This window comes from Argiope bruennichi, chromosome 5 (assembly GCF_947563725.1).
Source record: "Argiope bruennichi chromosome 5, qqArgBrue1.1, whole genome shotgun sequence".
Taxonomy (NCBI): Eukaryota; Metazoa; Arthropoda; class Arachnida; order Araneae; family Araneidae; genus Argiope; species Argiope bruennichi.
In genome coordinates this window covers 131270274-131285764 of record NC_079155.1, presented here as the reverse complement: position 1 = coordinate 131285764, position 15491 = coordinate 131270274, and the positions used below count along the sequence as shown (strand labels likewise).

Sequence of the window (15491 nt, the reverse complement as noted above, 5' to 3'; positions counted from 1 at the left end):
GCAATTCTGAACTATTTTTGAAACTTCAAATCTCTAGCTCACAGGGAACCTAGTTTAAAAGCGATTGCAAATTTATTACAAAGAAACGAAGTACAAAGTAATTCAATAAAAACGTCCTAAAATAGATAGCAATAACGTCAGTATAAAAAATGCATATGTGTGTGTGTGTGTGTGTTTCAGAACCAAAATAAAGAAATGTAACAAAAAAAAATTAAAATATATTTTATTTAAAGACCCCAGTTACCATAACCTTTTATTTCTAATAAATTAGTTTTCCGTAAAATAGGATGCTTCTTCATTCTTTTAACCATATTTTTATATACTTTCATTCTAGCAGCAATTCTCTGTGTTTCCAACCAACTGTCATAGTTTGTACTGCTGCATTTTGGCAACTTGAAACATTCAGGCACTGTGTTATCCTCAACCTCATCACAAGAAACGTCATTGTACTCATCATCCTTAGTAGAATTATCAGAGTTAACTGAATCATCAACATGATTCATTTCGATGCACTCTATTTCGTGTAGAACTTCACGATCAATGCCATCTTCATCATTGCATGATAATAATTTTTCATTTGCTTCAAGAGCTTCAGAATTCAAATGACTAACAACATTTTCAATTACTTTATATGAAACGTTTTCACAAAAGGAAACACTTCTTTTCTGTTTAAAACTATATTTATTATTAATTAAACAACTTTTCAAGCAACTTTTTAAATTGGATGTTTTATTTCTATGTCTTTTACTATCTTTAGAAGATTGTTTTTCAATTTTTATACTTTCAGTGATACTCTCTTCAGCAGACTTTTGTTCCACATCATCAGATTCACTGATAGAAGAACTTTTAGCACCTCCTACACCCTCTTTTACTTTCTTATAGCCTTTTTTCTCCTTTTTTCTTTGCCTACTCATAACTTCTTCCTCTGCAATATATTTGGATTCTTCTGCAGAATTAAAACTTTTGTCTTGAGAACAATCAAAAGCCAAGTTCTTGTTTCCAATTGAATTTCCCTTACTAAAACTTTTTTCTTCTTGCCAACAGGTTTCCATATACTGTTTTGCCTTGAATGTATTACAGAAATTCTTCATTGTTTTATTCATTTTTTTCTTTTTCTTCATACTTTCACTATTACATGATTCTTCCATATTTTGAAATGGGTCTTTGGAGACTAACTTCTCATCATGCGTTTCTTTTGACGAAGCTTCCAAAATATGTTCCTCTTCATTTAACAAACTTCCTTCCACAATACCAAATTCTGGTTCATGCTTCATTCGTTTTACTTTTTTGCTGTTTTTAAATTCCTGTTTTCTCTTTTTATTCATAACACCACTTTCTGGTTGAGAAAATTCTTCATCACTTTTGGATATTTTGGGTGCATTTAAATTTGGTCCTAAAACAAAAATATATAATTAAATCTAATGATTTTACAAATTCTAAAATAACATTTGATTATAGTGTTATCAATATTCAAACATAAAACTCAGCTTGAAATCTCTGATATTCAAAAATATATATATCTGGCAGTGTAGAATACCTTCTTAATTAATTCAAAACTAATTTCTCAGAAATTAATTTTAAAAAATTACCAACCAAATTCAACTAAACAAAATTTTTATTATTCAAAATCTATTCTTTTTTCACCTTTAAAATGGTGTTAAAATATCTTTATGCAATAATATGCTTTGATGTTATGTTGAAAACACATTAAAACTCGATTTTTTAATTAAACTTGGAATTAAATGTTTGAGAAACCTGTTCTTAGTGTGCCTTTAATACCAAAAAATTACTTCCCAAATTTCATGCTCCTAACTTCAATGGCTTTATGCTAAGCATTGCTCAGGACAAGACTTTATATATTAAGAGAGATTTCATTGGGGGAAGAATTTCTATAATAGTTATAAAAAGAAAAAAAAATCATTATAAAATGATAAAACCTAAATCCTAAAATAAAATTGTAAAAAAACTTTTTTTTTTATTTCTTTAAAAATATTTAAATACTAGATACAGCAGTTTCTTTTTTTCTCAATGAAAACAAATTTGGCAAGATTAGTCCAACAAATAAAAAATGTTCGGATGTTGGATGGGGAAATTCAAAAAGTATTGTGAAAGATGTCACGATCATTGAAAATTTAAGGCTTCAAGTTAAAATTTCATCATACTAGATTTTACGTGATTGATTACCTAAATTACATACCGCAATGAACTAGAATTCAATATAGCATTTTTGAATACCTGTAGTATTTGAATACCTGTAGTTCAAGTGATTGCTCAAAAACGATATATTAATGAGAATGAAGATCGAATATGTTAGTTTTTTTAAAGCAACTTTTCTCATAGTCAATATATTGTTTTGGTGCATCAAATTCATCCTGCTATTTTCATATTTTCTGTTGATCGAACAATATTGCATATTCTTCTTTAACAACACATAAAAGTTTGAATATATATTTACCACCAGGCATAACTTAAATAAATTCTTCAACACTTAAATCATAAAAAATTAAAATGTTTTTCAATTCCTAATAAATATAGCATGGTACACATTTAATATTGCCCTTTCTAGATAACTATTCCAGTATTTAATAATGGCACATTATTGAAGAAAAAGGGAGCACTCCTCCCCCAAAAAAATCTGTAAGGAAAAAAGAAAAGCAATGGCAACGGCATGAAGTTTCAGAGTTCTGTGGTGTGACAAAGTGGTCACAAGAGAAAAGAAAGAGGAAAGGGGGTGTGATCAATAAGCTTAATTTTAATATGTGCTGGAACCCTTGCAATACTTCTTCAAATTCTTCCCTCTTGTTGGTTTTCTTTTTTGATACATACGGTAAACAATCCTTTAAGACCATAATTTCGAATTATCATACTCAACTTGTGGGGAAACAACAAAACAAAAAGCTTCCTTCATCTTCACAAGAAAATTAAGCACTTTTCATGATGCTACACACTCTGATGGGAACCCTGTTATTTGTTCTTAAAATATAAATTTATACTTTTCAAAAACAAAAGGATGTTTACCTATTTTATTTTTCATCTTCATTGCAAAATAATCTGCAACAGACAATTGACTATTAAATGTAGGCGTGCATTCTTTACCAATAAGACCAGTATTATGACTCTCTATATTTGTCACAGTAGATTCTTTAGATGTAGACTCCTGCAAAAAATTAAAGAAAATTGTATTAAATAATTTCCTTTTTCTTTTAATAACACCAGATTGCAACAAGTTCAAAACCATTTACTGGCAAAAAGAACAGCTCAAAATTGTATATTGCTACTTGAAATGGAAACCGGATAGTTTTAGGTAAGAATATCTCTAATCAATTTAAGGAATTCTTATAATTTCGTTCATCATAATTATTGCTAAAGCAAAAGCAAATGATGCTTTCTGCTCAAACTGACAATTCATCTCAGTATTCTGCAAGTGGCTATCTAAATCTTCTGAAATCACTCTTTTTGTCCTCATTTCATTGGGATGTTTAAACAACTTTGTCTTTAAATATTTTTTCTTTCATGCAACAATGAACAAGCTTTAAGAAAGAATGAGGGTAATCAATCTTTAAGAATGAAATGAACTACTACTTGTCTATTGACTGTGCGACCCAGAAATGTCAAAATGAACAATTATTTCAAACACATGCACAAAAAATACTTTATGCTTCTTTTTTTATTGTGTTTAAAATTTCCTTCCAATTATTGTTAACAAACAACTGAAGAAACTGCTTTGATTTCTCCAATAGTACGTAGAATATTTCAAAGTAGAATAGCATTAAACAGTCATTTCTTGAATGACTGAAAATGATTTTAGAATTGAACTTGCAATATTTTCCATTACATGTAAAATTCTTAACATTCACTTCAAATTTGGGAAAGAGCAGTTTTCATACAAAATTATATAATATAAACTATCAAATATATATATATTCAAAGTAAAGCCGGAAGAAATATGCAAATAAAAATTACTCACGATTTGCTTTTCAGGTTCTCTCGAAAGAAATATGCAACTCATATCTTTCTCAGAATACTGACTAATATCTTTTCCTCGAACAAATTTTTGGTAACTGGAATTAAAAATAATAGAAAATCAATCCATTTCTGATAGAAAAATGCCTTCTTAATATGACATGAAAGAGAAAAACATTTATATAAAATTTTGATAAACGGGAAATACCATGCCCATTTCAAGAGAAAATGTTACACCCCCCTCCTCTTCTCCTCAAAAAGATAAGAGAAATTACAAGAGTAATAAATAATACTTTTAAAAAAAATTATACACAAATAATTAGAAAAATCGATTCCACAGAAGTGGCATTTTTAATTAATATATAAACATTTCTTTAAAAAGTTTTAAAATAAAAAAAGCTAACTTAATTATTTACTTCTGTATACAAAATATCATTCAAAATGCTTCTTTAAAAAAAATTCTTTTATTCAAAAGGAAACTTTATAACTATATTACTATCAAAAGTAAAAAAAAAAAAAAAAAAAAAAAAAAAAACATGGATAATAGTTATATATAAACTCTTAGGAATTTTTATAAATCACAAACACACTAATCAAGGAAATATATTTGAAGAAATTCTCAGGATTATTTGAAATATAATTTTTCACTGTTTTGCAATACCACTTCATTGTGAAGTAATTCTCTTAATATGAAGGATAGTTTTTATAGATATAATTATTTCTGAAGAATGGATGCCAAGTCAATAGACCTGGGCCTTGGCAAAAAAAAAATTATAGACCTAGAATATTTAAGGATTTGACAATAGTTCCATTAAAATTTAGATTTTGGCATTTCTTTTATAAAATTCAATGCCCTGTTATTAGAACTAAATAGTTTTGAAGAGACAATAGTGAGTAATTGATCGGTGTGGTTGAGTTGAAAGAAGAATTTAGTCGAGTTGAGCTTAAAACATGCAATTTCAAACAGTGATTGAATGAAGTCTCTCAGACTGAAATATTCTCGAGTGCTCTGTGCTCTTAATGTTTATTAATAGCAATTTGCTTCTTATGTGCTGTAGTTTACTATAAGTATTGCTCTATGAATACTTCATCTGTGTTTTGTTACTTTATCATTATTCTTTAAAAAGCCAGTTGGATTTTTCATTATACAAAACATAGAGGGATTTTTTCCCCACCATAACAGTATCTTCTTCATAGCCCTATACTGACATTTTCCTGAGAACATTTTTTTTGCAATAGAAATGGAAGAAAGGTTAATGGGCTAGCTTACGCCACTATTCCAATATTGACTTAATGACCGAATCTTGAGTTATACAATACGTTTTTGTAACTGAAATGATTACATATAATTTTCCTTTTCATAATCTATCAAGATAATGCAAAAAAGTTTCTAACTTAGAAAAATAGATTAAAATTAGTCACAAATTAGTGTAAATTTACAAAAAAAAGCCATTTTTCACAGTTTACAAAACTATGAAAAAGTTTTTATTTTTATTAATATGGAAAATGAAACAAAAGTTGAATATATTTAGAAAAATAAATTGAATGACACACAATTTAATGCAATAAGTAGCATTAATACAAGGTTATCTTTAAAAACATAATTACACACACATACTACATATACACTGAGATGACATTAGTCAAAGAATACCATTCCATTAATGTGTCAAACCTCCTTTTGCCCAGCAAAGTGTAGTAACTCAACATGGCATGGACTCAACAATTTGCTGGAATTCTCCAGCATAAATATTGAGCTATGCTGCTTCTATAGATCTCCATAGTTGCAAAAATTTTGCCAGTGCAGAAGCCACATTCAAACTGTGCCATCAGCTCTTATCAAATGAAATTGTGACTCATCTGATCAAGCCATGATTTTTCAGTTATCTGGGGTCCAGCTTATACAGTCACGTGCTTAGAAGAGAGGCTGAATCTTATGTTGCGCTGTTAGTAAAGGTATTCAAGTCGGTCCTTTGCAGCAACAGCCCATTAAAGTGAAATTTTGCCACCCTGTCCTAACGAATATGTCCGTCGTACATTCCACTTTGATTCCTGTGATTATGTCATGTAGCATTGCTTGTGTGTTAACACGAATAATTATACACAAATGTCATGTATCTTGATCATTAAATGCAGGTGATTGGTCAACATGTTGTCCATAGTAGGAGGTTATGCCTAAAATTAGGTATTTTGGGTACACTCTTGATATCATGGATCTCAGAATGTTGAATACCCTAATGATTTCCAAAATGAAATGTCCCATGCATCTAGTTTACACTACCATTCCACATTCAATATATATATATATATATATATATATACCCATACTGTTTATCTACATATAAATTAGAACTGAACAATAATTCTATTAACAGAAGAAAAAATAAAAAATCATTTATAAATGCAAAATAAAAACACTGTATCTAAATAAAAGAAATCTTTCTATGACAGTGAGACTGCATTAACTTTTAGCTCACCAGCTATAGTAAAAAAAAAAAAAAGAAGAAAAAAAAAGTACACTGGCAGAATGCTTAGCACATGATAAACAGAAAAAAGTGGAAAATTAGCCTTTGCCATCATTTTTTTTCTACTTCTTTATTGCATAAAAAAGAAAAGTGTTTTAAATGTATAAATTTAAAAAAAAGATTTTTTAGAAGAAAGAAAAAATAGAAAGAAGTTTCTAAGAACTTAGTAAACTTTTGTGGCATTTGGAAATAAACACATCAAAAAATTTTACTCTCCTTTTTTTCTTTTTTCCCTGTATTACAAGCGAAATGCATACCTATAGTATGTCAAAAAATTAAATTCTTATGTTTAATATTGTTTTTAATTTATGCAGCATTTTGTTGAATATGGAGAATTTGTTGAATAAAAATTTGCAAAATAAAAAAATAAAAATAAAAATATTAGCAATAAATTTCATTTCAAGTCACCCATATGAAAAATTCAATAAAAGATCCATATTCATAATATTTACTAATAAGAAGAAAAAAACCTTTAAGAAAATATTCAACAACAAGATCTCCGAAGAGGGGATGGGTAAATAATGATTCTAATAAAATAGTTATTTAGTTATAATAAATTGTTTGAGAATTATAATAAAAGGTAAACATTTTATAGCCAGCACCACAAAGGTGTTTCTTATGTTTCTTATGTTTTATGTTAAATTCTTATGTTTCAAAACAATATATTTTATTGTTGGAATGAAATTCAAAGTGTTTTCATTATAGCTACTAATATTTCATCCTGATCTTCCTTCCATTTTTGGTGAAGAAGATGAGAAGAATATTTATCCAAGTTGAGTAGGTTTCAATATAAGACTTTACTTTTAAAAAACATTCTGAAGTTTTGTCCTCACAACTAAGAAATAATTTCATAACTAAGCAATGAAAGTAAGAATTTTTTTAAAAGCAAAATAAATTAATGGATACTTTTATATAAGGAAGTACAGAATATTTTTCTAACAATTCAGATCTTTCTCCAAATTACAATTAAGCTGTGAAAACAACATGTTAATATTCAGATATTAAAATAGCTATTCAATGATCACATTTTTATAGCTGCTGCATATCATAATCTATACTTATAATAAAGCTCAATGTGTGTGTGTTGGCGCTCTACAGGCCAAACCATTCGACCAACAGCTACGAAATTTGGCACGTGTATACCTTGGAGGCCGGGAATGTGAACCTCGGGGTTATTTTTTCGAATTTTTAATTAGAATTCTATTTATTTAAAAAATAAGCGAAATTTTAGCGTGTTTCTGCTATAACTTCCGAAAATATTACCGCACAAAAAAGATTTTTACATCAAGTTAAAGATCAAAAATTTATCTTTTAAATGATACCAATGTTTTAACCTTAAAATTAAATTTCTATTTTTAATTAATTTTTAAATAAATATTTTAACTATATTTTTCAACAATTTTTTTCGTACAAAATAAAAATAAAATTTAAGCTGCACGAGCATGTTTCATATTTAAGGGGAAAAATTAGCTTTTTTCAAAGTGTTGCCATCACATTGATTAAAGCTCCATTTAAAAATAAATTAAATCTTTTTAGAAATGAAATCTGCAAAAATATAATTTTCGGCACGTGTCTGTAGGAAATAAAACAAATATGAAATATTATTTTTTTGTAAAAAATAAATTCAAGAAAAATTATTTTATGATCTTTTACACTATCTATATTATTAATCCAATAAATCAGTTTTATTTTAAGGCAAGTTTTGTTTAATATGAACAGGATATCCATTCAAATCAGGGCCACACAGCTAATTTGTAAACCTTTAGTAATAGACACAGATCTTCTAAAATGGTCTAAGTGGAAAATGATTATATTTTATGTAACTTGATGCAATAAATACTCTAATATATATAACGAATTTTTGATTTTACATAAAGCTTCTGCTGTGGAAATCACGTTTAACAAAATGTTCTAGAAACACTAATATTTTAAATAAAGAATTAATTTCCAATCAAATAAATCAATCACATAAACTGACTGATTTATGAAAATTTAAATATCACTATTAAAAAAAAAGGATAATTTTAGATTTTCCATTGATCACTTTAAAGAAAATACGCCAATCAGCGTGCAGGTTTCTCAAGATTAATTGGCCTAAAATTATGAAAATTTTGAGTTTTTCTAAATTTTTAACATTCAAAACTTCATAAATCAGTCTTAGTTAATCGTGGAAAATAGAAACATTCATTCATTTATTTAAAATTTGGTGTGTCCAGAATATTTCTCAGAATATGAAAACCTTACTGCATAAAATTTAGACTTCATAATTTTTTAAATATATTTATAGGCCGGAACAAAATATTATTATTGATTTCATTTCAATCCTTTTGAAAGCAAAACTAAAAACTGAATTTTATGCTGAATCTGAGAAATTTTTGTTGAATTATTCTTTGAGATATTACACAAATTATGAAAAATATTTTGTAGTTCACATAAGACTTAAATACCGAACGATTCTGTTTGCAGTACTCATATTCAATAATAATAATAATAAATAAATAACAACAAATGATAAATAAAATAAAACGCTTGGTTTTATTAAAAATATCTTTATATTAATTGCAATTTCAGCATTTCCACTTTAAATTAAAGTTGAAGTTTTACCGGAAATGACAACAAATTAGCAAAATATATATAGTAAATTGAACGAAACGATCTAAACAACAGTATAAGTTTGGTATGACTATCAAAATTTGAAGATTAAAAATGTTTTGTTTGAGAAGCTATTAAGAGACAAGTTACTTAAAATATTTAATTGAAAATTTAAGCGAGCGGTAATACTGGTGATCCGGCTGGTCGCCAAAGGCGGCTAGTGTTAAAATATAATCAGTAATATCAAATCTTATAAGGTTACTCCTATCAAAACAAGCAAATTAACCTTTTTCAACTCATTTTTAGAATCAAGAGCAAATAATTAAAATATTATTACAAAATTTTTTAATCAATTCTTCCCTCTTCAAATAAATGAAATATGATATACTCAAACAAAATGAAATTTATTCAAACAAGACTTACTGTATTCTATTCTTAAATTGTTGTGATCTTTTTTCAAGACTGGTATCTTCAATTTTTATTTCCCCAGGTTTCTGATATTTTTCACTTAAATCTTTAAGCACAGCATCATATTCACGATAATCGATTCCAATTGGTAGTTTTTCATCCCAACCAACTCCTAGAGAGAAATATAAATAAGAAAACATATTTTATTTTCCTTAAAATGGAACATAAATATAAATAAGAAGGTACATATTATTTATTCTGTTATGTACTTATTAAATTGCATACTTTGCTCTCTTAAATTAAAATGTATACTTCAAAAAAACATTGAAAAGAATTTCTAAATAAAACTTATGGCAAGTTATGACAATAGGTTGCTATATAACATATTTATATACAAAGACAATAGATAATATAGGTAATAGATACAAAATGCTATATAAGCTTTTTTTTTCTTTTGCCCCTAAAGAAATCTTACCGGTTTGTCCCATTTTTAATCTGACTTTCAAGTTTTCAACAATTCCATCTTCATTTTTACCTAAACCTTTTCCTTGACTCCATCCAAATTTTGATAATAATTTATGTCCAAACCTATTTTCATCTGAAAAAACATTTGAAACTTAATAAGCAATCTAGGAATGTACAAAAAATTTACCATGATTACCATTTTAATGCATACATATATTTAGAACAGTGGATATTTTAATTTCTTTTTTAGCACATATTTCACACATTAATCATTGATGAGAGGTCTCCTTTCATAAAGCATTCTTTCCAGTCTTAAGCAGACATACGAACGTTATAAAATTATTAAGGCATGTTGCCATCAAATTTGAATGAATCTGCATATTTCAGATCTAAAAAATTTAAGAAACTATAATTGTAAAAAAAAAAAAAAAAAAAAAAAAGAGTCTGACCAATAAAATATGGTAAAAGGTATTTAAACAAATTAAATAGATCTATATCAAATTCTGGATTGAATTTGTCTATCCGTTAAACAGTCACAAACACAACAAATTAAATGGGTGAATAATAACAAAAAATTTCAGCATTAGAATTGTGCATCTGATATCAGACTAAATCTATCAACACAATGAGTAACTGTCAGCCTATCTATTCAAGTAAATTAGAATGTAAAAACTCAAAAACACAATAAGCTACATGAGTACAATATAACATGTAGTTTTTTTACAAAATGAACATTCAACTCAAATTTTAGATGTAATCATTCAAGAGAAAGGCACACAAAATGTGTTGAGAAGAAATGAGCAAACTATTTTTCTGGTGTATATATGTTTGAGAGGCCACGTAACATTCCATTAGTAAGTCATTGATATTGCTGCAGTTATGTTCATGCAATATTTAAAATGCTGTCGTCCCTATCCCAGTATGACTCTCATTTATTGTTCCATGTTTGTTTTTAGGTAATAAATGTGTTGAATTTTAAACCATGGTCAAGATTACATTCTATTTAACTTTTAATATATTGATATTTATGAATGTATTTGCGAGAATAAGTTTTTTAAATTAATTTAATATTTCTGAAAAAATGGAATAAAAATAAAAATGTTACGATGGGCAAATTGGCACCAGCTGGGTAGGTTAGCCTTTTGTTTTGAATGATGTTGACGATTTACTGATTTAAAATTATTTCAGATCTATGGTTAGAAATAGAAAGAGGACGACAAACAGTTTCAACTCCCTCCCATTGTCATAGCAGTAAAAGCGATACATCATAAGAAATCTGCCAGGAGGAAGCAGATCTCACAGAATATGTAAAATAAGCGTCATATTTTTTATTTTCGATTCAGTCCAAAAGTAGTATGCAAATTTACTTACCAATTTGCTATTTCATTAAAACAGAAAGTGCCTGATCCCTGGGAGATAAATAAAAAAACAGGCAGGGATTAGTTCAGCTTACTTTAAAAAAAGAAACTCTTCTTTATCGATAAGAAGGCTTGAAGCAATGAGTTTCAGTCAGGCTACCTCATTTAATAAAACAAACGTTGTGACATTTTTTTAAAAAACTTTTCATGCAATGTTACGGCAAAATTGTTTTGGACTTGCAGATATATGAAATATGGATAAGACAGGAGCTTCAACTATTCAAAAACCCAACAGGGTGGTGGCTCGGCAGGGATTTAAACAGATTAGCAAAATGACATTAGCTGGAAGAGGAAATTTGACACTTTGACTGTTGCTGTATCAGCTATAAGAAACAAGAATCCTCCTCTTTTCATTTTTCAATCTTTCTCACCAATCCTTCTGAAAATTTCATTAGGGTTGCTGTTAGCAGTATTGATTCTTATTTTGATAATGAAATTCCAAAAAGTCGCAATATCCTCGAAAGAAAACTATCCTGAGTTGCTATTGCTACGATTGTTTTCACAATATTAGCTTCAGGATGCAGAGAAATAATAATATGAAATTGCTGGTTGTGTGCATGCTTTGCGGAAAATGCTGTTGCAAGGAATTTTCATAACTTTTAGATATTTTTTAGGAATTTCCCTGTTTTTTTGTTTTTTTTCTAGTTTGATACAATTTCCTTCGTTTTACATGAAATCCAATCTGCCATCACCCTACTGTTGTATCTCTAAATTATTGTTCTCAGATGCATAAAAACTGACAGACCAATAACCCATTGCCAATTATGGTTCACAATCAGACAAATCTACAATTCTCTTAATGAAATCATTGGACAAATTTCATCCACACAGATTATTACATTGTTGTTATTAAGTTCACAGACTTCTCTGAAATATTTCATTCAAATTTGATAGGAATTTTTAATATCAATAATGCATATCAACTTTCACCTATTTAGTTTAATATGTGTACTCTATATGTTTACATAAATATGTTTCAAAATGTATATATTTTTTTAACTAAAAAAGATCTAAATGTTAAAAAAAGTTATCTAAATCTGGAGGAGGAACTTTTTATTTATGATTATATTATTTTCTCTCTGTTTACTTTGTATACAAGAATGTAAAAACAATAAAAAAATAATAATAAACTGTGTATATGCCAATAAAATTTGTCATTACAAACAATTTTTGACAACATTTCAACAACATTTTACAAACATTTCGTTTCATAAGCATACAATTGATTTGATTGGATAGCAAACAAGAGAATGTAGTGATGTAAATAAAAATACAACTTAGCTAATTCACAGCTAATCATGAAAAAAAATGAGATTTGGTTGGGTTGTTTCAAAAGTTGGAAATATATCTAACAATATTGCTTGCAGGAACCGCGTCTATAATGAAATTTTATGTTATACCTTATATTTCAACTTCAGATTATTAAATAAAACCATACAGCAAAATCGTCAATAAATTAGGAACATGCAGTAATACAAAACGTTATTTAATAAAAATTAACTAAAAGATTAAGAAATGGCATAACAAAATTTAAAGACAAAGGGAAAGAAGTAAAAAAAAATAGTAGAACACTATGCAAAATAGCTAATCCTAAAGGTTTTTTTTTTTTTTAAGTGTAACAATTTTAAGTTTACATACAACTGTAATGGAGGGGAAAAAATGCAAAAAAACTTTCAGATAATAAAGTAATTTCAAGTTTTCTAACAACATAATGTGCGACCATGTGTATAAAATCAATATATCTTTAAAAAAGAAAAGCAAAATAATGAAAAATAATAATAATTTTAGAATACTGTAGAATTATAAATTAACTACCTTTGCACCAAAGCTCTCCACGGGGATTGAGATCAAATTTTCCAAGCCTTCCAATTTTTACCGCACACATTTTATCTAAACATTTTGAAAATAAAGATGAAATTGTTAAATATATATACATATAATAAAATTCTATCTTTCTTAAAGGTAACATTATAGATATCATTTGATTATACACTTTGTCGAAATAGAAATTCTACAATATTGAATAGAACTATATTTTTCATTGCAATTTTTGTGTTTTAATATAAATAGTATGAAAATTAGCATAAAATGAATTAATTAGTCATATTAATGAGAAATTCAAAAATTAATATTAATGTTAAATATGACAAGTAATCAATAAAAAGAAGGTAAAAATAATCTAATATTTTTAAACATGGAAACCTTTTCTGAAAAAAAAAATATTGCCAATGTTGTATTAATCACATACTGTTGCAAAAACTTCTAATTACATGCGAATATCAAACTTTTGGCTGAACCATATGCGATTGATGAACATGATAGAGAGATTAACATGACATGTTTTATTATTAATCATTGGATACAGTTAACACACAAGAACCAAAATCTTTTAATGCTTAAAATGCTTTTTATGCAGCTTTAAAAAATAATTAAGGGATACATAACTAATGTGCTAATCAACTAATAATTCTGCAAGCAGAATCCACCAATCACCATCAACATTAAGCAATTTTGTGTCATATTAACAAGGAATTTCAAAGAACTTGAATGTCAATGAAGACTTGAAGTATTTGCCTGTGATCCTGCTAACAAAATAGCACCACACAATCAAACAATATAGTGGGCAGGAGATAAATACCAGTAGTATATTCTTAATCTCATATATAATATTTTAGCAGGAAAGATTAAAATAAGATAAGTTTTCTTCTTCCTCATATACTTACCAAATGCGATATCATTTTTTGCTTTGCTGTACAATAAACTTAAGTGGACTGAGAATTTATTTCCAAAGCTTCTCCTTTGGGTTAATCAGGTACTTGATTAATAATACTGATAATTAATGTTTAAATTCATAGTTAATCCTCAAAAATTCTTATATGCTATGTAAAAAAATCTGCCTAATTTGATACTCTTTAAATATCATTCTGCTATTTCAAAAATAGAAAATAGGAACAACATGATGTTATTAGTTATATGGGAAGCACACACAAAGGAAAATTCAGTCAAATACAAGAGAGGAATAGTAGAAAAATGTCGAGTAAGCACATTCTTTTTAAAAGATCCCTGTGTTTCCCTTACTTGTGATTGACATGCGCCAGAAATCCCTATCAAAATCTTAATAATATATTAGCATTGTAAAGAAATATTTTCCCTATCAAAATCTCAGGTTATATAGGAGGTCACAGAATAAGGATATTGAAAAAAGAATAATCGAAATTTTGAGTAGACTAAAATTGGTTTTAAAAAAAAAAAAGGATGATAATCATACTCACTGAACAGATAACTGAGAATAATGCTAAGAAATCTAAGTGTGAATTATGTTGTCGAATATTATTTTCTCCCTCAGAAGTCATCATAGAGACTCATATTCAAGTATATGTCCCTGCAATGACATTACAGTCAGTTAAATTACCAGAAGAATTCATAATACACGATGGATAGCTTTTTTCAGCAATGAGCTGTGATATGAGTAAATGCAAAATGATTTTGAATAAAATTACAATCCTTTCAAAATAAGTCCTAATACTACTTTTGAAATAAAAACTTAATATAAGAAACCAATCAATCCTTATTTTCGGCGAAACGTGTTAATTGAACAATTTGAAGACAGCCTAAAAATGTTAATATAATAAGAAGGGATAATCCAAACATTACGATCCCAATGTCTTTATTAATGGAAACTGTAGACGAAAAATCAAGACAGTAAATAAATTATAGAAATCAGGATCAAGCCGATTAAAATAAAAGAAAATAATTATGCCATGTGATTGATGAGAACTCTGATTTCAAAACAGTAACATAACGGATGGATAAATAATATTCGATAATATATCAGAGGATATAATGCGTAGAGTTTTTATTACTTATTTAATTTTTTTTACTTACTTAAAAAATTATGCAAATCGAGTTCGTACGTATACAATTGCTGTGAAGTTGTCTCGCTCAAACGTGCAAGACTTCTATTTACCTTTCATAGTGTTTAAGTGGAAGATTCTCGTTGCCAAACATAATTTTGTACTTGAAAAAATAAGAACAACTAAATAAGATGTCTGAAATTCTTTCTTTGATGCATTTCAAATTTTTTATCTCCTATTGTATAATTTTTAAATTCAAAGTCAAA

The 15491-nt window shown here is 27.5% G+C and overlaps 1 protein-coding gene across 2 annotated transcripts; it reads right to left on the bottom strand.

The window, feature by feature from the left end:
* Window positions 1-206: 206 nt before the first annotated feature.
* On the bottom strand, window positions 207-15359 carry LOC129968485 (G patch domain-containing protein 4-like). Of its 2 annotated transcripts, XM_056082414.1 has the most exons (8): window positions 15257-15347; window positions 14644-14753; window positions 13187-13261; window positions 9964-10086; window positions 9504-9660; window positions 3968-4061; window positions 3019-3157; window positions 207-1393 (listed from the first exon to the last, which is right to left on the bottom strand). In XM_056082414.1, exons 3-8 carry the CDS (start codon window positions 13254-13256, stop codon window positions 228-230), a joined length of 1749 nt encoding a protein of 582 aa, XP_055938389.1. In that variant the 5' UTR covers window positions 13257-13261; window positions 14644-14753; window positions 15257-15347; the 3' UTR covers window positions 207-227. The 2 variants fall into 2 exon arrangements, with proteins under 2 accessions (XP_055938389.1, XP_055938388.1); XM_056082413.1 differs by lacking the exon at window positions 14644-14753 and having other exon boundaries at window positions 15257-15359.
* Between the last annotated feature and the right edge of the window lie 132 nt (window positions 15360-15491).

What these genes read in the sequence shown, in the direction of transcription:
- LOC129968485 (XM_056082413.1), bottom strand. Translation starts at nt 13,256, where the DNA reads ATGTGTGCGGTAAAAATTGGAAGGCTTGGAAAATTTGATCTCAATCCC. An exon ending in CAATTTAAGAATAGAATACA is followed by an intron (nt 4,062 to 9,503) that starts GTAAGTCTTGTT and finishes TTTTAATTCCAG; the next exon opens with TTACCAAAAATTTGTTCGAG. An exon ending in GAAGATGAAAAATAAAATAG is followed by an intron (nt 1,394 to 3,018) that starts GTAAACATCCTT and finishes TTTTTGTTTTAG; the next exon opens with GACCAAATTTAAATGCACCC.